This window comes from Apteryx rowi, unplaced genomic scaffold (assembly GCF_003343035.1).
Source record: "Apteryx rowi isolate R43461 unplaced genomic scaffold, aptRow1 scaffold_615, whole genome shotgun sequence".
Classification (NCBI taxonomy): domain Eukaryota; kingdom Metazoa; phylum Chordata; class Aves; order Apterygiformes; family Apterygidae; genus Apteryx; species Apteryx rowi.
In genome coordinates, this window is record NW_020450889.1 from 100,664 (window position 1) to 127,873 (window position 27,210).

At 36.1% G+C, this 27,210-nt stretch overlaps 1 protein-coding gene across 1 annotated transcript in view; it reads left to right on the plus strand.

Annotated features, from left to right (window-relative positions):
* SUGCT (succinyl-CoA:glutarate-CoA transferase) overlaps positions 1–27,210 on the plus strand; it is a 334,471-nt gene that overhangs the window by 23,811 nt on the left and 283,450 nt on the right. Inside the window, exons 7-8 of the mRNA XM_026083761.1 lie at positions 17,884–17,975; positions 26,250–26,393. Coding sequence (XP_025939546.1) covers positions 17,884–17,975; positions 26,250–26,393 — 236 coding nt within the window. The remainder of the gene's footprint in view (positions 1–17,883; positions 17,976–26,249; positions 26,394–27,210) is intronic.

Genomic DNA, 27,210 nt, shown 5'->3' on the forward strand with positions numbered 1-27,210 from the left:
CTCTCTCTCCCTCTCTCAAAAAAAATCAAATTTGCAAGTTTTAGGGTACAAATTTATGTACTGATAGTAATCACATAAAGCATTTGGAGGGGGGAAAATATAAAATGTCTACCTGAGCTTGATGAGATTAAAAATAGTCTTCCAGCATTGGAAAAGAAAATCAAGCTTCTCCAATCTGTTAGTTTTGGCAGTTTGTAATTGGAAGATGGATGGATTAAAGACTGGTCTGTCACTTTTTTTGATAGTTTGAAATTTTATGTGAGTGACCTGTTAAGGAAAGTTAGTTAGTCATGGACCAGAGGTAAAATTGTCCGTTAGAACACAGGTTTATGAGGAGTTGAGTAGCAAACTGTGTGGATTTCTAGAGCTGCAAATCATTATTGGGAAAGTCTAATTTCCATTTGTAACAGGGTGATAAACCTTGTGCCGTATATTTTGACTGCAGTAAAGTTTTTGACACTCTCGCACAATGTTTTCATAAATAAGCTAGGGAAATGTGATATACAGAAAGTAGTAATAAAATAGGTTCAAGAGTGATCAGATAAACCATCTCTGCTATCTCAGATATTTGTTGCTATATAAAGAATAGCTATTGGTATTTCATGATTGACGTGGAAGGCAATACCTCAAAACTCAGATATTGCTCAGTATTTTTTTGAACAAAATGGGCGATGGAATAGAATGGGGATCAGCAACCGTCTTGATCAGCTTAATCACAAAATTCTCATATGATCAAGAGCTACGAAGTGTTTTTGTGGATTTTAGAGTTGAGAGGCAGGGGGAATCTGGAGCTGGCTTATAGATAGAAGACAATGGTTGCTCTCTTGCCTTGTGCTCCCCTTTATGGGGAAGGGAACCCCTAACTGGTTCTGGGAGTGTGGCTAACTCCTAGAAGAGTCATGTAGGTCTGTGCTCAGCAGCTCTGCTCAGTTTATTTCCTGCCACAGCCAGAGATGTGTATAATTCCCAACAGTACCTGTGTCAGCACAGCCCCATGGGCAGTCGTGTGATACAGTCCTGGTGTAAGAGCTGTACTCTAAGTTCCTGAGATCTCCATGCACCTCAGAGTCCACTTGTGCATACATACAGAAGGATTAGAATTAAAAATGAATGTGTCCAATTCGTCTACACGAGTAAAACATAGTGGGTAGAACTAAAAGTTGGAGGAAGTCCAGTTTGTGTTTAGGCAGAAATAATCAAATGCATTAATACAGCTTGTGGAATAATGGGTTAGAGAAGGTTTTTCTGAGAAGATTTGAAGGTGATGGCACATCATCAAAGTTGAACATGAGTCAATAATGTCTTATTGTTATATGAAAGACTAGCATCATATAAAGATGAGTCTAGACTAACAGACTGATTTTCTGCCCTACTCCACATCTTTAAGATCTTAGATGGAAGGCTACGTCTACTTTTGGGTGCTGTATTTTGAAAATGACGTGGAAAAATGAAGAGCATTGAGAGGGAAGAAAAGGCTACGGATGAGAAACGTTGCCTATGAAAGAAGGTAGCTTGAAAACCTCAATTCTTTCTAAATTAGAGACAATAGAGGAGGGAGCATAGTAGTTTTCAAATATTTTTGCAACAAAGTGTTGCAAAGAGAGTGGGAATATTCTGTTCATTTCAACCACAGGAGACAGGGCTAAAACTGAAAAAAAAAAAAATGAAATTAGACTTTGAACTTTGAAGGGAAAACATCCCTAATGGTAAGGATAGGGAGTAGATTGTCAGAGAAGGCTGTGGAGTCTGAATTGTTTGATCTCTTTCAAGAACAAATTTGACTTATACTGCTATGTGTTATCAGAAGGAGCCMCTGTGGCCACCTAATCCTCTCTCCATAAAACGTTCTATACATTTTTACACAGTAGCTCTTAAATGAAGCTCYCGGTGGGATGTGAAGTATCAGCAAAAACTCTTGTTCAATGTGTAGGTGTAGCCAAAAGGCTACTTGGTTTTCAAGGAATGAGGATGTTGGAAAAAAATTAAGATAAGTTTTGGGAGCTGGTAATTAAAACAATAAGAGTTTTGACATGAGCATTGGGGAACTGAATTGTCTTTGATTTTAAGGGAAATAATTGGGAATACAAGAGCAACATAAAAAATAATGCAGATATATTAGTCATTTCTTTCTCAAAAGTGGTAGATAAAGACATGCTATGAAACTGGAAGACTGAATATTTAAAATTGTTAGAGCATTGTAGAGGAAAGGTTTCCCTTTAATTTATCTATGCAGTTTGCGCCTATTAATTTTTGGAAACAACTTTAATTTATAAAGCGCAATAATTAAATATTCTAGGGCCATATTCTTACAAAAACCTTGTAAAGAAGTTAGACAAAATAAATAATGATTGCAGGCTTTTTTTGGTATGGTGTTAATCAAGGCCGAGGAGCAAGTTCTTCATATGCTGCCAGGAAGTAGGACAGCTTATCAAACTATCATGCCTTACCTTTTGGATTTACCAAATGGATAAAGTAGCCAAAGAATCTGATGTGACAGTTTTAATCTATATTTGTATTATACTGTGTTTACAAGCAGAATTTCACTAACTTAATGTTTGGAAAAAACTTCATGTAGAAGAGGTAGTTTTGTATTATCTCATGAGTGCAAGATACCCTGATTTCTGTCTAGATGCCTAACTCCAGTGAATTCAGTAGAAATTAGACATCTAAATGTCTGAAAAACCTTTAGCAATAAAAGATGTCATTTGTGAGTATCCGGGTCATGTCATTTTTTCTTTTTGGCTGAGCCATCAAGCCAGAAAACTTTGATTTTTATGTAAAACAGGCAGTCTTGTTTATGCAAGGAAATTAGCTGGTAGAAATACAGATGTCCAAATATAGCTTTGAAATAAAAAGTGCTTTTTTCAGTTATAATTTTGAAGAAGTTACTTATTTCTATGAATAAAGAAACGGTTCTTTTTTCTAAGAATAAAGCAATTATAAGGGAGATGCATTGGCATATCAGTGATGGTTACTGTGTCATATGTTGTTCCACAGGTTGGTTAATCTATAGAAAAACTCAGATCTGTTTATATAGTTTCTTTCCTTTATAAAAATTGTGAATGTATGCTTGCTTTTTGAGGCCAGTTAGAATATGTTTTCATCACCTGATAGTGTTGTACGGAAAAACCTGAGCTTCTTCTAAAGGAACAMATTATGTTGGCCCTGGAGTGTTGTGCTGATACAGCTGCGTTGCTTTTGTAGCCTGACTTTTGTAGTTCAGTCAYTTATCATGGCACAGCAGTATGTGCTGTGGACGTACTCTCAGGACCTCCGCAGGAAAAAGTGCAGTGTGTAGAACTCCAGGAGAGAGACTGTGAGAAGAGATATCTGCTGGTTAAAGGGAGATGATACTTTAGCTGAGGTTTCTGAAATTTATCTATGTGGTCTGAGAGACTATCATGTTTTAAAGACTTATATGCATTTTGGCAGCGGAAGTTAAGATAGTATCTTGCCTCTGCTTTGCTGCCTCTTGCAGAAGGTCACCTCTGAAGTCCCCAAACCTTCTTTTGCTTGGCCCATGTTGCAGAGCAGAGTCTGCTGCCTCAGGACTGGAATTCTAGGGCCATGATTTCTTCCCAAAGTAAGATACTTAGTATATGCAGTATAAACGGCAATCCTAATCACATGAAACTTAATTTATGTAAAAATCATTCATATAACATTCATAATGTTATATGGCAGGAATGAAGGCAAAAGACCTTACAGACTGCTTTATACAGAAATAAATGTCCAAGAACAGTGGGAGTWTATCATTTCTTTTCCCAGCCAGTGATGCTAATTGCTAGCCTACTGAAACATAGTTAAATGAGTGGGATGTTCTTCCTGATGCTGTACAGGGAACTTGATTTCTGTTGCTTATGAAGATCATCTAAATCTTTCCTACTGCGTGTTTCATGTCATTGGTAATCCGTCTGCAAACAGGATGTTACCTCTTCTGCTTTTCTGGATGCACATGAAAAACCATCGTATGAGTGTGTTAGATTCAGTAATTTTTCCATGCTGGGTTTAATGATATATTTGGTGCTTTTTTTATAATATGGAGTTGTGTTATTTTGTAATAACTCTTGTTTTTACTTGATTTTTTTCTTAATCCTGATCATTGTGAAGAAAGCTTGGAAACAATGATCCCACCATTAATTAAAAAGTCAAAAATAGATAACAAATAAAAGGAATACTTTCAATTACTTCTAATTTATTGTTGAATCTCTTTTAATACTTCTTTTTTTAAGGGTCATATATTTTGGGTCCTTGGTTAATGGGATGAGAATTCTTGGGACTGCTTGTTAGAGTATAGCAATTTTGTTCAAAATCCTTTTTGCTTCATCTGTGCACCCGAAACTTGAGAAGGTTTTCTGTACACATTACCCATTAACAGTTGATTTGGAAAGTGTTATACACCTTTGCCTGTGAACTGTGTTGTGCTGTAAAGATGAACTGTGAAGAAAATGAAAACCATATCTGTTTATTCAGGAAGTTCCTCAACTGCAGACTGTTGGAGGCTGGGAAAGTACTTGAGAAAAATACTAGATAGGTCTGTCTGTTCATATTGGCATCTGTTTTTCTCTGTTTCTGGAGACAGATTATGTAGCTAGCTGGGCCTGTTGCGTCATCTAGTTCATTTGTATTCATTTTCCTATGCTTTTCAGACACCAGCTAAGCCTTTACACTCGATAGCACAGCTGAGACAGCACAAGGATGGATTTGCTGTCTTCTGTTCCTCCGGAGTGTTATCTGTTGCCCAAATACCAATTGCAGGACTAAATACTCCCCTCAGATACACCTTTACAACCAAATTGGAGAACACAAGTTTCCAAAAGACAACAGAGTAAAATGTGAAACAACAGAGTTTTACAGAGGCATGTTACAGAGTAATTTAGCTTGGTAATTCTAGTCAGAGGAGAAGCAAAATGGGGCGGACTTTTGGAGTCTGTGTTATGTTTTCTAGTGACGATGGCAACAGTATGTCTTTAACCTTTATTGTGTACATAAAAAGTATGTATTCAGTTCGGGGGTGATGGAAGTAAAATGTGACTTTGTGGTACTCATTATAGGGTGTTTCAGAACAAAAGAAAGCTTTAAAGATGTTTCCTTGTGCAGAACTAATGTAATTATGCTTTGTGAGCCTGTAGAGCCAAAGGATAATTTTCCTACTTAAAACAGATTAACGTTGTTGGTGGATTTGTATGTTTTTCTCCGCTCCTTGCAGAATTAGCATTCTGGGATCCAAAACAAGCCTGTTCAAAGGAGGAGGCTTCTGTAAATTTCAGCTGGTTGACAAACTTTTTGGAACTGAGCATGAGACTGTTTTCTATACAACAGGCTTCTGTCAGCACAGCTGTGTTGGTCGGGGATGTGAAGAGGTGCGAACACTGACCAGCTTAGCTGTTTTGGCAGAAGCCCTTAGCAAATGTGCTATTATATTGGCAAAACTGCACTTTTACTGCTAAACTTGGTTTGCTCGGAGGTGCGTTTCCGTGAATGGTTTTACGTTCTCGTATGAAATGTAGTTTGGCCTGGAGAGCTATATTTGCACTAGTGGTGCTTTGCCAGTGTACAGTGCACTGTTATCTCTAGAGTAGTAAAGGGCTCTGGCATAGACACAGCCAAACTTCCAAAACGTATCAGTAATCCAAACTAAAAGGGTGGAAGCTGAAAGGAGGCGTGTTGAAACAAAGGTTGCTGAAAAACAGATGGGAGCTGACAGCCTCTGCTCTCTGCTGGTAGAATTGATATCCTTGCATAAGTCAGATCTGATGTGCAAATCAACAGCCTCCAGAAAGATGGGTGTTTTAGGTGAGTGACTCTAATGCTTTGAGCTTGTGCTGCTTCCCTCACCAGCACACCATCAGCAGCTAGGATGCATTCTTTTGCTTCAAGTAATTTTAGCTAGCCTTTTGTGCTTGCATTGAGCATCCTAGCAGGAGTGCTGTGTTGTTTTTTTTTTTACTCTATTATTTCTTCAGTCACACATAGCCTGACTCTCCAAAATAGTGCGAATGATTTTAGGAATAAGAAACAGCTGAAACTGAGTGTAATTCTGAAACACTTTGTACATGCTTCATACTGAACAAGGAAGGAGAACCCAAAGTTTAATGATCAAGCTGTAAATCTTCCTAGCCTTAAAATTCAGTATTGAGTTTCAGCTGTGTATGGAAGTGGTAGTTTTACAAATTCGCGTTCATTGCTTGTTCTTGTAATATAAGCACACTGAAATTAGAGGTATTCTGTATAAAATTTGAAACTTCAGGCTCTTGGACTCTGACCTAATGAAGAATACCATAGCAGACAGAGCCTGTGAGTGGTAAGATTTGACACTGGGTTAGTTTACAGTGAATGAAATCGGATTAGATGCTGAAATCCTGAATATGAACAACATAGCAACACAGTGCAATTGTGGAGACACTGATGGTTTATTTTTCAATAGCTATTATATTTGGACTGATGCCTAGCTAAGTTAACGGAAATAAAGCTGGAAGATTTTAAGCAGCTTCAAAAGCCTTGTAACAGATTTTTGTAAAACAGTATATATTCTGTTTAAGTTTTAGTATTCTAAAGAGGAGACCCAGGGAAGATCACCAAACATTTGAATCGTTATTAAAGATTTCTATTCTGATTTCAAAAGGAATTATTTTCAGAAAACAGCCTGTCTTGTAATCTTCTGTTCTGCTTTATGTTGTTTCATTAATCTTTCTTCTTGCACAATGGGATTATTTCATGAGAGGTTTGTGGGATTTCTCTTTGTGTGTGTTTTTTTTCTTTTTTAATTGTTAAAATGACAAGGTTTAGAGACTTCACTAAAGAAACTGATCAATATGACTTATTAGATGGTACAAAGATCATGAGTCTTTGATGTGCCCATTCACTGTATTTTCTGTGAGTATTATTAGGTTGGTAGGAAGACCATAAGAAGCTTGTCTTGACCTAAAAATGTTTCCCAGTATGCATATGGTCTTTATTAATTTTGTTTTGAAAATACTGTGATAAAATAAAGCACTTTGTCTTCTTTTTAGCTACTGGCAGTTTTGGGTGTGGAAGAAGACACAAATTATTGAAAAATAGCCTGTGTCCTATCATTTATAGAAACCAAAATGGTGGCAGTATCTGGCACTCTTCCATCTGTTTGAACAGTAAAAGCATTCTGTATCCCACTGTTTATGACAAAGTTGGCTGAAAACYGCTGGTCTGCAAGTCGTCTTGTAGAGAAAACTTTGAAAGTTGCAGATTTTACAACAAAGTGAGGTTGTAAAGAGAATAGGTTTGTGGATAACAGTCCTTCCATAACTAAAAGCTCTTGTAAAGAGAAGAGAATGATCTGTTCTCCATGTTTGTAACACATATGACAAAAAGTAATCATTTAAATTTCAGCAAAAAGATTCCAGTTAAACATTAAGAAAAGCTTTCTAACAGATAGGACAGCTTTCTAACAGGAATAGATTCCTTGCATGTGTTGTGAAGTTGTCATCATCATCACTGGAATTCTGTAAGAACAGACGTCTGTCAGGAATGAAATTGGGCATAGATACTGGTGTCTTGTGACAGTGGGGTGAACTTCCAGAAGTCCCTCTCAGCACTATCTTTTGGATATATCAGGAATAACTCGTTTTTTTTCCTCTGGACTTTTTTTATATATTCATTTGTTCTATCAAAGAAGAAACTATGGTGCTTTAAAAGTTATAGGGAGCAACTAAGGCTGGAGTAGAAGAAAAACACATTAAGTTCCCTCGGTACTTCACAATAGCGCTATTGACCAATCAGAATACATGCACACAGTGAAATTGTATCGCAGTGAACTCTGAATAGCTTTTCAAGAGGAGAATGGTGGCGGGGAGAAATAAAAGCAAAATTTTGTAACCTCTCTTGAGAGTACATTTTCAAAACAATTATATGAAGCTGTGTCTACAAGATGCTTACTCATATAAAACTATATTCTTCATACAATAAACCTGCTCATGATATATGACGCGATTGTCGGTTTCTTTTATTTCTGTCAAATTAAAGTCATGATCCTAAGRTATATAGATGTGCATTTCATGATGTGTCCTAACTTCTCTTAACATGAGAATTGAAAAAACTAAATACATGCTCTGGAAATTCAGATTCCTTTTCCTCTGCTGCTGTAAATTGCTCTAATTCTATTAAGTTCACAGCAGTTATGACAACCTTCACAAAGTGATGTCCCAAGATCATTGGAGTACTTTGTCCAATCAAAATTTTGTTCAGTTGTTTGGACATTCCTTTCTCTTTCTCTGTTATCCTGTTATATCTTGTATGTTTTGTTTTATTTTTTTGAAAGCTGTTTCTCATCAACAAGATACAAGTCAGAGAATTTGATTAGAGGTAACTGTATTAAAAACATCTTTATGGAAAATAACCAGGATGTGGAATATCAGTTGCATCCCCTACAGATATCTGTTCTGTGAAGGTGAAGATTCTTTTCACATATGCCCATTGCTAAGGAGTCAACTGGGAAGATTTGTTAGGAGAAAAATATTTAAGTTCAGATAATAAATAATGACTGAATTAATCTGTTCTTACATGTATGTCTCTTGAGTAATTGGACTCATTTACTTTTTACCATTCTGCATGCTGAATTCCTGTAACTGATCAGTGAATATCATATTTAACAATATATTGTATCAGGGAATATATTAACATTAAGAATATTCAAGCTCATTTTCATATGGTTTTCCAAAAAAAGACTCTTTCAACTTTTCTTTGTGTACTCTTAGGCTATAACATCCTGGTAAGCTACTGCAGACTTCCACTTCCATCTGGTGTGTGATTACAGTTCATTTAACCATCAAACTGGGATTTACACCTTTACTATGTTGGATAAAAATTAATGTTAGGTTGTGACTGCAAATGATACTCACTTTAGAGTTCTGGATGTCAGAAATAAGAGGTAGGTGCTCATTTTTCAAGCTGGATAAGGGTTGAACTGTTTGATCCATGTTTTGTGTGTATAAACCAAAAAACTGTAGTCGGGCTCAAAATATTTCAATAAGATTATTGCAGTAAAGTTACTGGGTTGTGAGGAAGCCTGGAGTTTTAAGAATATATTACATATAACTTAAAAATCCCTTTTGGGAATTAAATTTTAGACTTCTGTTTTGGAAAGCTTTTTTGTTTTGTTTTTAACCTATTTTGAGTTCATTTGGCATACTTTTCCAACTTCAGTTAGTAATAATTAATGCCCCTTAGAGGGATGCCTATTTGAACTTGGAGGAAAAATACAGGGTTATAACACACGCACACACAGCAATGCAGTGCAATGCAATGCTCGAACAAGGTCAGTTTCTATGAGTGGACATAGCTGCAAAGGTTGGTTTGTCAGCAGAACTATGTGTATTCACACCAAATGAAGGTCTGTTGAGATAATCAGCATTTTAGAATGAATGTTGCCTGATTCAGGTGAGAAGTAATTACATAATTAAGTAGTTACTTTGACATTCTGTCTAATCATAGGAAAATCACATCTTTATCAGATATTATCATGTATCTGAGGCCTTAGAATTGAGATTTCTCTAAGCTTATCCTGACACGGTACTGTTTACCCATAGAACTGTAAATATTCTTAGCGCAGCTTACAGGTGCTCCTTAGTTTTATAAATTTATCAACTACAGAAATAGCAAGATTGGTAGTATCTTTTGAACTGAAGTATGTAGTCTTTCTATGGACTCCTGGCTTATTCCCAACATTAATGAGATGTTTGTGACAAACATTTCCTCCCTTACATTAGGAATAATAACACAGCAAAGGCAGGTGTGTGTGGAAAGTGTTTTCTAGTAAAGCAGGTGAGGCAGCATAAAGATTAATACACAGTTCATTTAAGTATTTAGCTAGTTTCTACAAAGGTTTTACAACCTGTGATGGATTCTGGGGTAATGCCACTGCTATACTGCTAGCAGTATTTGGTCTAACTATTTTAAAATTCGCTTGAGTATTTACAGTACAAGTATTTGTAGTCATAAGATCAACTCTATCTATACCAAGCAGGATAGGTATAGTGCCAGGAGCAAGTTGTTACCTCTAAGAGTATGTAGCTAGACATATATGTATAAACCAAAAACAGTGTTAGGAAAGTTAGGGGTGTCTCAACATCYTTAGAAGGGGGGAAAGGGGGGTTTCTAGGAGTATAATTTTTTTAATCAAAATTTTGTTTTCAGAAAACGGGTGCTGAGTCTTGTTTGATTTCTGAGGTCATGTAGAAATGCACTTCCACTTAGGTTGATGCGGAAGCCACTTGTACCTTGACACTCAGTGTGTGACTAGTTAAATTTTAGCTGACTCAGGGTACAAGAGTGGTAGTAGCATCTCTTAGATAATTACAACTTAGGTTATGCAGGGAAGATCTGCCTTCTCTTGACTTGTAGTTAGCATGTTGAAGAGCTAGAAAACATGGCCCTGAAGTTGCAGGCCTGATGAAAAGCCTGGTAAAGTCCAGACTTGCATAGTTTGAAACAGCCCATGGCTGCGTTCCAAAAGCATGGTTGGGGTTTTCAGAGGAGTCGAGTGGATCTGGGTGCCYAGATCACATTAAACTTGAATGGAGCTGGACATCTGGCAGAGGCTATTGTTTGTCCCCTTTGAGTCTTTCAGTAGCAAAATCTTTGCAGAAAGTTTTGGATATGATTTAATCATTTTATTTTATCTTTGCCTTCCAATTTATAGCACATGATATTGTTTAAAATTCAGGCTTAAAATGTTTAAGTCAGCATGTGTTAAAAGCAATAAAGTAATTGATATAACGTATACATATTCACAATCATCAGTTGGGAAATGAAGTGTGTTTATCAGACTGCTGGTCAGATTTTGATGCTTGCTGACTTAAGTTTATTTTTCACTCCTCTCATCTCTCTTGACTATTGGCTCTGAATTCACCTTTTCCGTATCGGTTCTGATCTCCTGTAAGCTTGCCTACCCAGGAAGCTGTACTTCCTTTCCTTCTGACCAACACATGGCAAGCATTTTCCAAAAGTCGTTACTTGTTTTGCTAACATATTTGGCAGCTCCGACTTTGCAGACTTTCATATAATGCATCTGTTAGATTTTTGGCTTTTCTCATCAGAGAATTGCTTGTGTTCTTCTGCTTGTTTCATTAATCTTTATTAAGTAAAGATGTAAGCTGTCTTTAATTGAATATTTTCTTTTGGCAATAGAACAAGTCAAAAGGTGTTTCTCATTAATTTGTTATTCAGCAGGGATAGCCATCTATCTGGATTGAATTTGTGACAATATTTAGTCCCTGTTTGTAGAAATGCCTATGTTGAACATATTTTCTGTGTTTTGCTCAGAATATCCCATACAGACTGACTTTATAATGTTATTTGTCATGTGGGAATCAAGCTACAGGGAATTGGTCTGTGTTGACAGCATGTCTCTGTGTTGGGTTTTTTCTCTCTTTTAGTACAATGTGTTTTACATTTTGTCTTATAAAGTTTTATCATGCTATCAAATCATGAAGAAGTGCAGAAATGATGGGTTTTGGTTTTCTTTAGCATGTGATACTAATATTTTGGACAAAGGTCATCATGAGAAATGCTGACCTTCCTTTTTATAGCGCAGAATATCATGTTCATATTTTCCTGTAGCAATTAATTACAAGGTCATCATTAGTTTGAAAGCAAATCTTATTTAAAAAGCAAAAAAGAATTAGTAATTGCAGTGTTGCACTAATTCTTATTTCTACCTTATAGTTTCTGTGGTCTTAGTCATGCTTTCTTGTTTTTTAAGATTTGCCTCTTTTTCTGTTGCTTTGTGGAAGGTGTGAACTACATTCAAGTGATTGACTCTCCTGGGGAAAGCATTAAACCCTGTCAAATACAAGTCAAATGTACAAGAACTTGAGAAATAAAAGTAGTGGTTTTGAACCCTTGTAAAAAATTCCAAATGAAGTAAAGATAACCTACCTTAAAAAGAAATCATTTTTTAGCTGGTTGTCCTTTAAGTGATGATCTTGCAAAACATTGGTGTCTGTTTATCCCAGATGCTTTCAGGCAGCTCATAGGCAAAATGATCTGTTTTTATACACGTTAGGAATTCTGTCATCATATCATCAGTAACTCCTAAGTAAGCAAACGGAGTGTCCAAATGTGTATTCAGTACACATCTTGGAATAGCATAGGATCTACGGACACATGGAACTCTGTCTGGGACAGAGTTGTTTATTTGGTTTGCCTGCTTTCTTAAAATTTATGAAGAATGCCTGTCATAAATGTAGCTAAAAATCCCACTGTCATCTGGCAAAAATAAAATAAAGCTATGTTGTAGCTAACATTAGCATTAACATTTAGTTAGCATTATAAAGCTAAATCTGGAAAGGCACATTAGTCTGTTATTCTAACAGTGTTCTTCTTGGAAATAGTATTTGCTAGCGTTTTTTAAATTTARTGCAACATTTTTGAGCATGTGACACTTGGCAACTTCACTAGTAACACTTTTCTACAGTCTAATAGCTTTTAGTGTTATTACATTTTCCTAATCTTCAGCCTGACCTTTCTCACTTCATAATATTTATTTCTGTTTCTCAGAATAGAATCATTTAGGGTGGGTTCCAAAGTAAAGTATGYCTCTCATGTGGTAAGTATACTCTAACAATTTTGATTGTATTTAAGTGGATAAACTAACAGTAGTTTGTTATGACATGTTATTTTTTCCCAAACTTTTGCCCCATATGTTGCCTGTAAATATTATAAGTTTTCCAGTGGTATGTTTTAAAGCTTGCATGCCATCATGTGGCACTCAAACACTAATCACAGAGGTGGTGAACTTCATTGTGCCAGAGGTGATTTCTCCTGAGTTTCAGACTAATTGACCAATTGGCCAAAGCTTCGTCAGAGCGGGAATGCCACACCAATCCTAGAGAAGTAGCTAAGATTTATTTCCAGATAAAGAGCAGTTAGTATCTTGGTGTCTCTGATCCAACTGAAAAAATCTGGGGAAAAGAAATGCTCTCAGTTCTTCCATTTGTCAGGAATTGTTGTGATGCAGTAATTAATGTATAATGTAATATAACCAGGTAATAGCAGTTGTCTCACTTCCAGTTTTAATTGAAATTGCCAGTATTTAGAGGAAACTTATTTGTTAAGAACTCTTTTGCAACTGAATGAAGATTTCCTTGGTAAATAGTCTTACATAAGGTTGCTTCTTCTGGAATGCCTCTAGCTAGTGATGAGGATCTTTGTGGTATTATGTATGATATATTATGATATGATATTATGATATATTATATATGATATATGATATATTATATATGATATATTCAGTTTAGCTGGAGAAATATTTTTTTAAGCATCTGAGTATTCTCTTGTTGCTCTGTGTGGAAGATTTGGCCTTCAAGCAACTGTAGGCTTTTGTAATGTTGGTTGTTTTTAGAATTCCCTCAGCTGTTACTGTGAGCTGCCTTATTACTCCCTCTTAGCTGCTTTTTCATCTCATTCCTTATTTTATGAAACTTCAATTGTCATTTTTCCCTAAATATGAAAAAAAAAAGATTCAGGAGCAGAGAACCATCTATTCTTGTGTCACATTAAGCATGCCTCACTTTGAATATTCCCACAATGTGTGTTATGCTGCGTATTATTAAAGGAAGATGATGGAGATCTTTGTTAAGAATATTCTCCCTCTAATTTTCCAACTGAAAAATCGTATCCAAGATGGCTTTGGTAGTGATGTGTTTTGTTTTGTCTCTAGTTACCCAGGAAGTTCTGAAAAATGGGGGTGTTAAACATAGGCAGTAAGGTCACTTTCTCCATGCTTGTCTGGCACGTTGAGTCATGGGGGGGATTTGCTTTCTAGCTGCCTTCCGTGATCATAGGTGCGTGATTCCTTTAAGCTGGCACAAGGTAGCCAGTCAGACATGATCTTTCATACTTGTCTCATACGCTGTTCATTTACCTTCCTCACAGGAAAGACAATTATGTAGAAAATAGATTTGTCTGAATGATCAGGACAGGTACATCAAGATTTAGGTGTGAGTGACTATGCTGAACAAGCTGGTATTTCTTCGGTGGATGTTTAGCGTTTGCATTCCTGGTAGTTTCAAATGCTTGCTGTGCGAATTAAATAATGCTTTGACAGTGACAATTTGTTGAAAGGCACTTGGAGATCTGACTGGGTGTTATCGTGCCTCATAACCAGTTTGATCGTTGGACTGATGTGAAACTTGCAGTAAAGCAAAACAGCTGATAAGGAGGCAATTTTGAGAGCTCCGGGGAGATGAAGATGTAGAGGGTATCAGAATAATTGTGCCTTCCTACTGCAAAGTGCAGAATGGGAATTTAGGAAGGTGCAACTTATTTTCTTGGTTCTTTCCAGTGTCCATATTACATGCTATCTGAAGCCTTACATGTTTCCTAAGCAAAATCAACGGAGAAATAAATTTTCCAAGATCAGGCATTGATGCAGCTCCATTTTCAACTGAAATGATTTGGGAAAGCCTCAATTTTGTTAAATTAAGTTTTAAATAAACCCTTTTGTCTCTCCTCCACAAGTATAGATCGTAGCCTAAGGAGCTAAGCTCCACTAGAGGGCAGTTCAAAGCAAGAGCGAGATGAGATTTCTCTAACTCAGTTCAGCCTCAGACTTGACAACCGTTTAATAACCTACCTGACCTCTGCCTTCCAGTCATTCAACAGGGACTACCTTTTTAGGCTAAAGTATTTTCCATTGTGTCTAAACTTGGTCATCCCCAGACTATGTTACACTAAGCAGGAACCAATTCTTAGGGTATGATCGCAAATTTGTGCTTTTATGTGCTGAATTCAGGTGTGAGAGAAAGCTGGCTATTTGGATGAACATTAATTAAACTTTGTGTGGAACTGTTATATTTTTATGTATTTGTTTTATATATGCATACATGTATAAGTGTGTGTGTGTATATATCTATGTAAAAAGTTGTGGTGAGATTTGTGCACCAGACTGAAAATTTTCTGAATGTAATTGTACTCTCCCTCAAACTTATTTGTACTTGTTTTCATAGATATTTCTAAAATGTCTGCACAGGGTTCCTCAAACTACACAGGTCAATAATCAGAATAATAATGTTCATTCTTTGTTTTTTATTTGTCTGGATAATGACATTTTTCACTTTTAGAAACAGATATTTGTCACTTAACTCTTACAGTTAGATGGCTACCTCTTTTTCCGAGGCATTTTCTAGGTCCATATTTCCTGGGGGCAAACCACCTTCAGTGACAGCAGATTTTTGTCTCCACGCTATCTTCATGAATTCAGACTTCAAATCGAAGATAGCATTGTGTATTTTTCTCTTTAATTTGTTGTGATCTTTGGAAACTAGCTAAATGTTCCTTAGGACTTTTAATTTTAACCAGAAAGCTATCAAATAACTTCTGTGTTGAAATAAGCCTGTTGTCATGTGTGAAGAGGACTTGCAATATATATTTCTGTAATACCACCAGAAAAATGCAGAAATTGCTCACTGTTGCTCTTCCTGAATTCTGTGTTTGAGGGATGGGTGTTTGTCCTTGCTGGAGAAACACTACAAGGAATTTTTATAGTTCATCTGTCTACATACTAAATGCTTAATTTTCAGATGTTTTCTGTTTATGAAAACATTTGTGTGAGCAGACGTGTTGAGATGTCTTTTCTTTGTTAATATTTGAGGCCAGTGCATAATTTCTCACTTATTTCAATATGCTTTTCACTATTCAATTAAAGCTGTTTTGGGTATATATWTTTTTTTTTTTATTGAGCAAGATTTCGTTTTTGAAGTGGGCCCACACACATTTAAATGATTTAAGTGATGAGATAATGGTATATGCATAGTTAGAACTAGTCAGAGCATTTTTGGGCAGATGCACCATATTTGCTATTGCTGTTATGTTTGAGAATGAAAACATTTATTTTTTGGTAAGCGTAAGCGTGTACATATGAAGGGAAAGGTCACATTTTGCTCTTTAGGGTCATCTGTTGTCAGAGACAACAATTCTATCTTGAATAGAACTAGGTAAATTAGTATGGAGTCTGGGTGGTTTTTTTTCCCCATTTTGTGTGTGTGTGTGTGTGTGTGTAGTGAAGTTACTAGGATACAGATCTGACCATGAGAAAAGTCTTTTTTTTGAATCCTCTCTTCTGAAATGCTTGTTTTGAGGATACACTGACAAAGTAATTGTGCTGGTTGTACTATCCTGACTTTTTACTGTAGCTGCCGAGTGTAGAAGTTGAGTTCTTCCTTAACCTGAATTATTTGGATCTGATGTCTCCCAGAAGAAATGTCCTATCAGGTAATTATGGTATTTGGTGGCATGATGGGGAAATCGGTATGTCTGGTGGACATTTTTTTGCTTTGTATGATTGACTAAATATTAATTGGAGTAACAAAGTACTTTAACTTCCAGTTTAGAAGTTATTGTTATTCTTTCACACTGTACGTGAGGGATCATTTCTGGATTTTGTACATGACGACATTGGTCCAAATGGAAGACTGAAGGAGGTTACCCTGACGAGTAGTAATTTTTAATTGTATGCAGTAATCAACAAAGCCAACTTTCAGACTCTCATGTCTCCCAAACAGTCAGTCTGTATATACAGAAGAGTATTCTGGAAGACATTAAAAGGAATTTAGGAGATGCAGGGTTTTTTTATCTTGCAGTATATGAGGGTATATTTTTATTCTAATACTATCTTCACAGTTAAGAAAACTATCCTCACAGAAAGAAAAAAGAAAGCATGAGAACAGCTTTTGAATTTTCCACCTCTTTAAGGAGGAGAGACTTAAGTCATGTACTCTTAAGGGCTCTGACAGTTTCTGTTAGATTTAATAATAGGATTCAAACATGTTACTGCTTCCCTGCTATCTTCTCCCCCTTGTGCTGGTGATCACTGGTTCCATAGAAGAAAGAGCAAACGGCAGTCAGTATTGGCTTTTTTGGCCGCTTAATGCCATTTTATTGCACAGGCCCAGTGCATTAACTGCCTTCAATTTCAACCTTAAATTATTAGGCTGTATTTTGATCAATGCACAGTAATTCCTGGCAGAGGGATAGGGTTGATAATCTGGATTTTGTAATCTCTTCAGTTGATCCAGGAAGAACTCCTCAGCTGGAAGATTGTAAGGTTGTTGCTGGAGGAACATGATGAAGTAAAACAGAGAAAAGCAAGAGCATTTTCTGTTAATTCTACTGAGCTGTTAATTCTAAGTTAATTCTGCAGCTGAACAAAATTGTATTTAAACATTTCTATAAAAATGCTTTGCATTTTTGGCATTTCAAAAAAATTATACCATTGAGACTTTTTTGGGAAACAATTTGTGTATGCTTGCTAAAGGACTGTACTTGCCCTCTGTCACAAATAGCATGTGTGGTTGTTTTTTTTTTGTTTGTTTTTTTTTTTGAAGGCAACTGTTTAAATAATGTGGAATGAAGTGAGAGAAGTAAGGGGAAGTAATTCATGTGTCTAAATTATAATGTCATGATTTTAGATGCCATATGGTATTCAAGGTATCTTTATGGTGATGGAGATGTAACATAGGCTCCATGGGAAATCTTTGCCCTGTTGGAGCAGCACTTGGTGGCCTGCAGGGTTACCACAGAGCCCCTGAAGTGACATATGAGTCCCAACCTCGGTAAATTTAAAAAGAATTCCATCCATAGTGAATGAAACTTAGCAGGGCCAGGAATCTATGCAGAATTAAGATCAAACACATCATCAGCCAGCATAGGATAGAAACAGCAGGTTTACTCTTAAAAATGTGCATGAGTAAATAGACTATAGCTTTCATTGGTTTGTACAACCTGGAGAACTTGTGAACAGAAGCTGATGAGAAATACTAGTTGGTCCTTTTCGTTCCAAAATAGTAAAATGTGTTTGTTCCGTACTCATCCTTGACTGAATTACTAACTGTTCTTTTTCTGTTCTAGGTTATGGTCAGACTGGTCCAATGGTTCAGAGAGGAGGGTATGACTCTATTGCAGCTGCTGTTTCTGGTCTCATGCATATCACAGGGCATGAGGTACTGTGCTTAACTTGTAAATTTAGTAGAATCTTTTTGCCATGTGCTAAGTCTTGATACTGCACAGAATTAAGTTAGCTCACGCTAACGCAACCATATTATACATGCCCTCCTGAGTCCAACAGGAGGTAGTCTCTCTGTGATTCTAAGAAAATGATAAGGCTTATCTCCCTTGAGTATCTCACTCCAGGCTAGCAAAGCATTTGAAATACCTGAGAAGATGGAAGAAAATGGTATCCTAAATTTCCAGTGAATAAATTATTGACAAATTATTGCTAGCTTGTTAATGGCCACTTGAATTCGGGATATTAGTAGGTACATTGTAGACATCTGGATGTGGGAACTATAGTTATGTGTGAGAAGTCTCACACATGCTTGATATGGTGAATACACCAGTTCTTTAAAAGAGGGGATTGCGGAGCCTTACAAATGACTCTGACAAACTGTCATCCAACCTGCTTGGAAAAAAAGTGGAGAAATGACATTAGTGGCTCTGGAAAAGCTTTATGTGCTGCTATTCCCATTGATATACAAGATCTTTGATAATCGAAGCACTACGAAGATAGCTTAGTATCTGGATTTCGTGGATATGTAGAATGCTGCTGAAACAGGCRTTTAAGTCAGCTTGAATCACCTGCAGATTCAGGGTTTGTCATCTCCAAACATCATTTCCCAAGTGGTGTAGTGTTGTAGGTCTGTTCTATGTGTCATAAACACTAGCTAGCTCTCTGCGGTGGTGCTTCTGATCCTCTGGAATCAGTAGTGCAGATCTTTGCTGAAAGTGTGACACTTGCATGCTCTAAATAAAGGAGGAGCTCATCAAGTTTCCTTATTTAGTGTCAGATTTTTCTTTAGCTGGTTGTAGAAAGCTAACCATCAATAATCTGGGCATAACTCTGCAGTAGGATTGATATTCTGCCTTTGGGAATCCCTGCCAATAGACTTGTTTTTTACTGAGAACAATGGCAAACATCGGAACTCTTGTGCCTCAGGCAAATACTGTTACCAGAGTCCTCCTTTCTATACAAAACTAAAAAAAAGTCAAGCATTGTTTGATTGAGGCAGCTGAAACATCTCATGCCTGGTATCCTAAGAGCATATTATCCCATTGCAGCCCATTGCTGCCATGTTGGTGATACATAGTCATAGGAGGAGAAACTGTAACACAACAACTGGTTGTAGTAAATGTTAATCTCAAATCTCGCACTTCAGGAATGGGAGGTTGTAGTGGGGATGGAGAAACTTGATCCTACTTCGCTTGACCATTATGTGTCATCTCATAACAAAAGGGGATGCAAAGCTGAATGTGGTTGTCATGGACGCTTCTGTTCAAATATCCCAGACACATGCATGAGGCACATATGCATTAACCCGGATGGACTGATTATAACATTGGAAAAATCACAGTAATATAATTAACCTTTTTTTATATTTTGACCCTGGTGCCTGTAGAGTGAAGGTCAGTGCTTCCAATACAATGCCAGAAACTTCATACACACTTGAAAATGTACCAAACAAGATTAGATGCAATTATAAACTTTACAAAAGGGAAAATGTTGCTAGTACCAACTGAGTAAAGGAAAATATGTTCAAAAGTTGAAAAAAAAAAAGGACTCTTTTAAAACTTTTCAGTGATTATGTAAATGACAGAGAATACAAGTGTTTTACTGTGGATTTAAGTTGTATCATGAAAGTAATATTCCTCCATGGCTGTTATGAAGATGGATTTTACTAAAAGGTTGTGTTAAGATCTATGCTGGAAATCCAGATGTTCTCATCACCTCACCAGGACTTGAGGCAATGTAATCATAAGAATCATTTAATCATTTTTAATAACCGTTCTGTCTATTCATCAGGGGCTTTTAACAGTTCAAACTTAGTCATTCTCTTGCCTGATTAAAATAAACATGCCAAAACTTACTACTTATTTTTCTTCATTTTGAAGTTTCTCTTATTTTATTTCATCATTTTCTCAAAACCATTTTCTGATGTATAGAGGGACAATTTTGATTTGAAGGCTTTGATGGTCAATAGCACTATAGATGTAAGTGTGCCATTTGCTGTTGTAGTGGAAACTGACTCAAGTGGTTTTAAAATACTGTGTGCTTGCTTGAAAGTTTACTATTAATAATACATTGTTATTTTAAAGTAAATCTACATTTATGTACATGTGACTGAGTTTTGTGGAATTTTAAACAGAACCAGCTCTGAAAAAAATGGAAAACTTTGTTTCAGTCAGCATGTAGAGAAGAGGCCAAAATAAAAAGAATCTTACTTTCTTTTGTATGTTTTTTTTAATTAAATCTTGAGTTATTTGTTGATCAGATAACAGAGAATTCACATACTAACATGACATTTGAAGTATACGCTAGAAATCAGCTTAAAGTAAATTGCAAATGTTTGTCTCATGAACTGTTGGAGGAAAAAAGAGTTTCTAGCAGATATGATGTAGTTTTTCTATTGCATTGTGGTAGCCATAGATAATCAGCATAATGTCAGTATAACAGTGCTCTGTGAAAACTTCCTTTCAGTAAACAAGTCACTGAGTGTACTTGTAGGATGATCTTTGAGGTCTTAGCTGATGGAGTGAACAAATCATACTGAATTTGAGCAGCAGCAACAAAGCATCTACATACATCATTGAGGTGCTTAGTTTTAAAGTATGTTAATACATATTTACAGCTCTTCAGTGTTCTGACATTTTTAAATGGATGGAACTAATAGCAATATATATTCCATTTTAGCTTAGAAAATTTCATGTTGTGAATTTTAATTTATTCCAACCATCTGGCTACTGATTTAATGTCTCAAAGCAGTTTACTTTTGCAGATTGCTTAGCTTTATTGGGTAGTGAGTTGACATACCTCCAGTTAGTGAGCTTATGATATTAAACCGTGAAATCAATAGTTTACTGGCATGGGAGTTTGAACAAAACTTAAACATTCATTAAGTTTGTCACATATGTAATATTCTCTTCCTTCAATACTTTATGTTCATGTAGCATTGTAATTTTGAGATAGCAAAGAGATCACAGATGCAAAGAGATAGAAGTTTTTGACTAATACATGTATTTTTTCCAAGTTACCTTTCAATTAAGGAGATGATGAAGATACTGAAGGAAGAAAAAAGGTAATACAAAAGCAGAATGAACCAAAGATACAGAATAATACCCCATTTGGTGCACAGTAGGAGATAAAACTGTGGAAAAGGAGAAAGGACTATATGCTTTGTACCTCTGAGTTTAAGATCGGTGAGAGAATTCCTGCATAAAGAAATTTCCAGTAGCTTAAAGTTTTTTGCTAAGAAATAGCTATTACTGAAATGACTTACTGCTGATTATTTTGAAATGTTTTCTAGCAAATTTAAGCTCTGAACCTTGAAATTAAACTATAACTCTTGTGGTACTACAAAATTGCAGGCACAAACAACTGCATTTGTGCTGCTGTTGTTTTTGCTGATTGTACAAAACCAAACGCATTCAGTGCTGAGTAAAATTCTATCTTTAAGCCATGTTTTCATCTGTAAATACACAAAGCTACATGGAATTCAAACTCTCATATATGCAGTGGATTGCCTCTGTATTAGAAATGTGAGACAACTGTGGAATCTGGAATTCTAGGGTGTTTATGGAAATGTACAAGCCAGAGTGGGGAATCTGTTTTGTCTAAATCTGTACCACAAAGCCATTTTGAAATGAAAGTAGATGCTTCAGGCCAGATTCAGTTTTTCTTTACATAAATTAAAATATGCTAAAAGGACCGAGCTTACACTGATGACACTTTTATTGTCCTGAGAGGCATAATTTATAGATACTTTCCTGGTTAAACACTTAGCACATTCAAGTTTCATATTTGATGAACAGAAAGCTTTTACTTCATGTATTCAGATACATCAGTGCCAGATGAATATTCCTTTGATGAAAATTTCTATGACTCATTAAAGCAATAACTTGAATTTAATTTAAGAAGAATTGGATACAAGTTCCCCTTCCGACTCCAAGTGTATTATTACACATTGTTTTAGATATTCAGGGTATCTTTATGGTGGTTCAGTCTATTCAGTAAGCATTCTTTCTTGCTGAAGAAACATTTTGTTTCACTGAACACAAGACAGCAAGACATGATTGGGATCTACAATACCAGAGGGGCAATTCTTCAGCTTAAAAATAAACAAACAAGCTGCAACAAGAGTACACGTGGTATATAGCTCAGAGCTGTTGAAAAAATATAGCTATTGCTGGTTCATATTAGCTTCAGCAGCTATTTCCTGTCTGTAAAGACTACTGGACTTAGGATACTTTTATTAAGCATGTCATTTCAAAGCAATTTCCATTTTGACTGGATTGTTCTTATATTGCTGATGTAAATTTGGGCAGACTACAAAGAGAAATTATGTCCAAAGGAAAAAAAAAGGTGTCCTCCTCTTCGTTTGGCTCAGGAAGGGAAGCTCCCAGAATGTCTGGTGTCTTTCTCTGGGCCAGAATGTGTTGACAAATTGTAAGGAATTAAGCAAACGTCAAAACTTGTGAATAAAAGTGTAAACTGAGGGTAAGATTGAGCAATACAAAGCAGGAGAGAATCTTCATATGTTCGAATGAGCGAAGGAGATGTCCTGGAGCTGCCTGTAATTAGAGTTCAGCCCAGCCCTTGAGCCTGGGTGGCTACTTTATTTGCTGAAAGCACATTCTCCTTGACTAGGTCTATCCTTGGTCCTTTTATCAGCCTACTAATGTCACTTAGAGGCTGTGGGGGAGCTTTTTATGTCTTTAAATAATAACTTTGCTTGAAGAAAAGCCTTTTTTATAGATCATTACTGAGCTCAGCGAACTAGTTTAACATTATCTACACAAAAGTACTGTTGTGCTGTCAGAAGCTCCATCTGTGATAAGAAGGTTTACCGGTAAAGAATGGTACACCTGTATGTATGGTGTTTCATCCTCCATATAAAGCAGCTTCATAGCCCTTCTTTCAGGGGATAGAGATGAAAATCTAAACAAATCCATTCCACAGTAGTTACAGCTGTGCATCCTGTTGCAAAAAGGCTGTTTTTTGACACAGGGTGGACATTAAAAGGTGATTAAGGGGTAAAAGATGGCAGCTATTCATGTACCTTACTCAAAAGACCAATTTAGTCTGCTACAGAATTACAGATTATGGAGTGTTAGCATGAAATTAAATAAAGCCAATGCTAAAAATAAGGTAACAGTATATTTCTAATAGTTTGTTTTCTCAAACTTAGCAGTGTTCCATAAGGGGAAATTGTAACGGTATTTTTATAAATAAAAGTTAACTTTGTACTTGGGCAAAGGAAGTTGCATTAAAAAAATTAGGTAGTTTAGTACCTGATGAAGGAAATGCTGGAACAAAGCCTTGAAAAAGGCAGTCATATGTAACAATCTGTTAAATAGTCCTCATTTTTGTATCTTTAAAGTGTAATTGTTTCCATCAAGGGTGAAATTAATGACACTTTGAAAGCAGTGGGAAATGTTTTCAAACTAAGAATGTTGCTGCCTGTCTGTTTGCAAATTCTTAAATCTTTTGGGTTTCTTCTCATCCCAGTATTTTGGCTATAATGAAGAGAGAGCTATTTACCAAACTGTGAACTTGTAGCAGATAATATGGGGGAAATGGGATTTTTTTTTTTTTTCCCTTTGCATTTCTCAGTGACAGACCTGAGGAGCGAAAACTTCTCATGTGCTAATTAATTTTCTCAGTAGGCTGTTGCGTATAATAAAGAAATCCCCTTCCTTTTTTCCTCTACAGAGCTGTGTACAAGGAGAGTGGTAAATGGATGGAGTCTTTGAGCTGTCCTTTCTATTAAAAAGCTGAAGTAGCTTAGTGAGGAGAAGGAGGAAGTAATGGATTCTTCAAAAAAGCAGCATTTCCTAAAACAGTGTTTACTTTAAATCTGTGTAGCTTATACATCATCCTTATGTCAAGGCTATAGATAGTCACAGAATAACCCTAACCACAATCTGAGTGATGGTATTGATATTTAAAAAAAAAAAGGGGGAAAAAAATTACTTCGTATTTTAAACTGTTTTTATAATTTTGTCAGTTTTATAATATAATAACCCTTCCCATCTTATGTAGAGGATAATGTATACAGTCTTTTATCACAGAATYGATCTATTAATGCAACTGATGGTATGTTATTTTTTAAAATTGTTTGGACTAAAGACTAGTTTTTAAAATGAGCTGTATATAAATAGACATCAGGTTTATGTTAATTATTCTGTTGGAATGARAAAGAGAAAACCCATTGTGAAGGTAAGTTTTCTTTTTTCTTTTTTTCATGAAGCTAAGACTTTTTTTATATTTATCAGTACTCAACTCTATTGTAATACTAAAGTGTATTTACATTTAGTACTATAAATATGATCAACTAAAATAATTATGCAAATTCGGTTTTACTGAATTTCTGCTAGACTTGTTTAAAGACATTTATGTGTACTTTGACTAACAGTTACTATTTATGAATTATACTGATTTTGAGTTGACTTATGATAGGCTTACTTATGTACTGCTACTATGTGAAACAATCCCATTAGCTTTAGTACTGCTGCTTGTGGACTGTACTTCAAGACAAGCAACGTTTATCAGAATCTGACCATCGGATCTCAAACTTTTCAGATTAAGAAGTGGTAGAATGTCTCAGGAGAAGTCATTTAAAATATCTCTGTTAAAATCCTACCTTTCCTGAAATTGGAAGGTCTTTCTGTCACTGACTACAGAGGGGCTGTGTTTCATGTGAATGGTTAGGGAAGTTTTGAAATATGATGTAAAATGAAGATTCTTCCCTTGAAACCAGCAAAAAGAATGACATATTGACAAAAGCTATTTGAAACAACAATTTTGCAGTGATGGTCAGAAGTTCAGGAATTGGAATGTGAAGGCGTTGATGCTTGAAGACACTGGATGCCTGAACCCAAGTACTGAGGACATAGACTGACTGCGGAACAGGATGAAACATTCACTGCGTGATTAGAGCATTTCTTGAGTTTGTTCATCTCTCCTGTCTTTTAGAACATTGCTTTCCTACATATAAGTTAGAAAAAGAAACTGTCGCACTTCCATCACTGTGATGACTTGATTATGGAAAGATTATGGAAAACTGGACAGTTAATTTCAAAAATTTGTATTCTGCACTTCTGATGAACCAACTTGGACTTGACAGTATTTTGAACAATTGCTTTATTTGAAATCTGTGACATTTACTTTGCAAGTTGGTGGAGAGCAAAGACATATGTTAGTAAAAGTGTATCTGAATCAAAAGAGAAAAACACAAAAATGTAGATTCAGATTTATGGGACTGTGTTATTCCCTGTTTGTGTATTACGTGGGGCTGATGATAATCAGTTTACCATATTCGCTTACCTTATTTCATGAACTGCAGTAACTACAGGCATGGCAAATACAAGATAATGTAAATTGACTTAACCATGTACTGTTAGGGCTAACTTGAACTGCTTGATGTTTGCTTTGGGCTAGGTGCTCACACACTACTACTATGGGTTGTTGACGTGCTGTAACTGGTAGAGCATTGTAGCTTGTTTGTGCATGCGAGGCTTATAGAAATGCAGACTCTTTGTATTGGACAATAGATATCTCTTTTAGTTTGGGGAGCAATGGTGCTTAGGAAAAAAGTAAAAATGCCTAATTTTCTAAAACGGTAAGAATTGTAATCTTCTGATGGAGGTGGGGAAAATGGCAGAAATTATAAATACGGAGTTGTTTTTGTTTTCTCACTAGCAGCCTGGAGTGCGTGTACTAGAAAATACAGAATTGAGATTTGCCTGGGGGGAAGTAGGAGATGAGGGAGAAAAAGAGGATGAGGAGAGCAAGTGAACATGGTTCTGCCTTTCAAACAGGCATGTACCAAGGTCAACATACTGTGGGAATCCTTTAGGCCTTTGGCTTCCAGGCATAGTGAAATTCAGTCTTCACTGGATTCTCTTGCCTCTAACAGTATCTCTTTGCTTTTGGCCTTGGTGACTAAAAGGGTTGAAGTTTTTAGTGCAAAAAGTAGCATAATAAATCTTTCACAGTTTGCAGTCTTTGCAGCATGATGAAGTTAGAATTGTGTAGATACTGCAATAATGTCTGTTCAGTGGTAGGCTTTTTGCTTCAATTCACTCCAAGATGCTCTTATTTCTTTAAGTTTGCTATGCAGAAATGTATAAACAGTTTAAATCTAGTCTTGTATGAAGTGTACTATAACAAAAAGTAAATTTTTGACTTTTTGTTTTTGGATTTTTTTTTTTTCATTTATTAGGATGGTGAGCCAGTTAGACCAGGAGTAGCCATGACAGATCTTGCTACTGGGCTATATACATATGGAGCGATTATGGCTGGTTTGCTTCAAAGGTATAAGACGGGGAAAGGACTGCACATTGACTGTAATCTCTTGTCATCTCAGGTAGGAGTTTAAAGAACAGTTTACTTGTAGTTTCCTGAATCTTCCTGAATTAAAAAAAAAAAAAATGCTTTCAGTTGTGTAGATGTTTGAACCTAAAAATATCATTTTGAGACTACTGTAGGAAGTGAGACCTTGGCAGTGGGTAATATTTTTACCAGAGGGATTGAATGATTTGGACAGAATCTCCCAGTATATCAAAGTAATCTAAACGGGAAGAGTAGCTTCTGGCTCAGGGAATTAAAGAATAAAGTAAGCGTGGAAATGCAGCATTTTCTCTAGGCATATTTAAAAGACATCTCAGCAAAACTGTAGAAGACAAAGTGTTTTGATCTTGAAAGTAGTACCATATACCATGAATAATGAAAACTTCAAGTTGCATTGGAATATTTAAATGCCATTGATGTAACGCTTTATACTTAACAAAAACAAAGTAACATTGGTGTTAGCTGCACATGATCAGATGATATCTTCTCTCGCTGATGTAGATACCTGTATGTAGCAACAGGCAACATGGTATGTAGGCATTTTTGTGTACATTTAAAAATTTATATGGAAATTGCATGCAGTACAAATCAAATCTCAGACGATGCTCCATTGTTTTCTTCTTTGTTTATTTGTATATTTGTTCACATTGCTCTTCATTTCTTTATTTCGTAATACCTGTCAGTGCAGTTGGGAGGTGATACAGCTCCCAGTGTGCAACCTGCTCTAAGTTGGCCATTGTATGAGCAGGGAGTTGGACCAGAGGACTTCCAGAGGCTGGGCCCTTCCAACCTATATTATTGTATGATTATATTGTATGATTATAATCCATGAA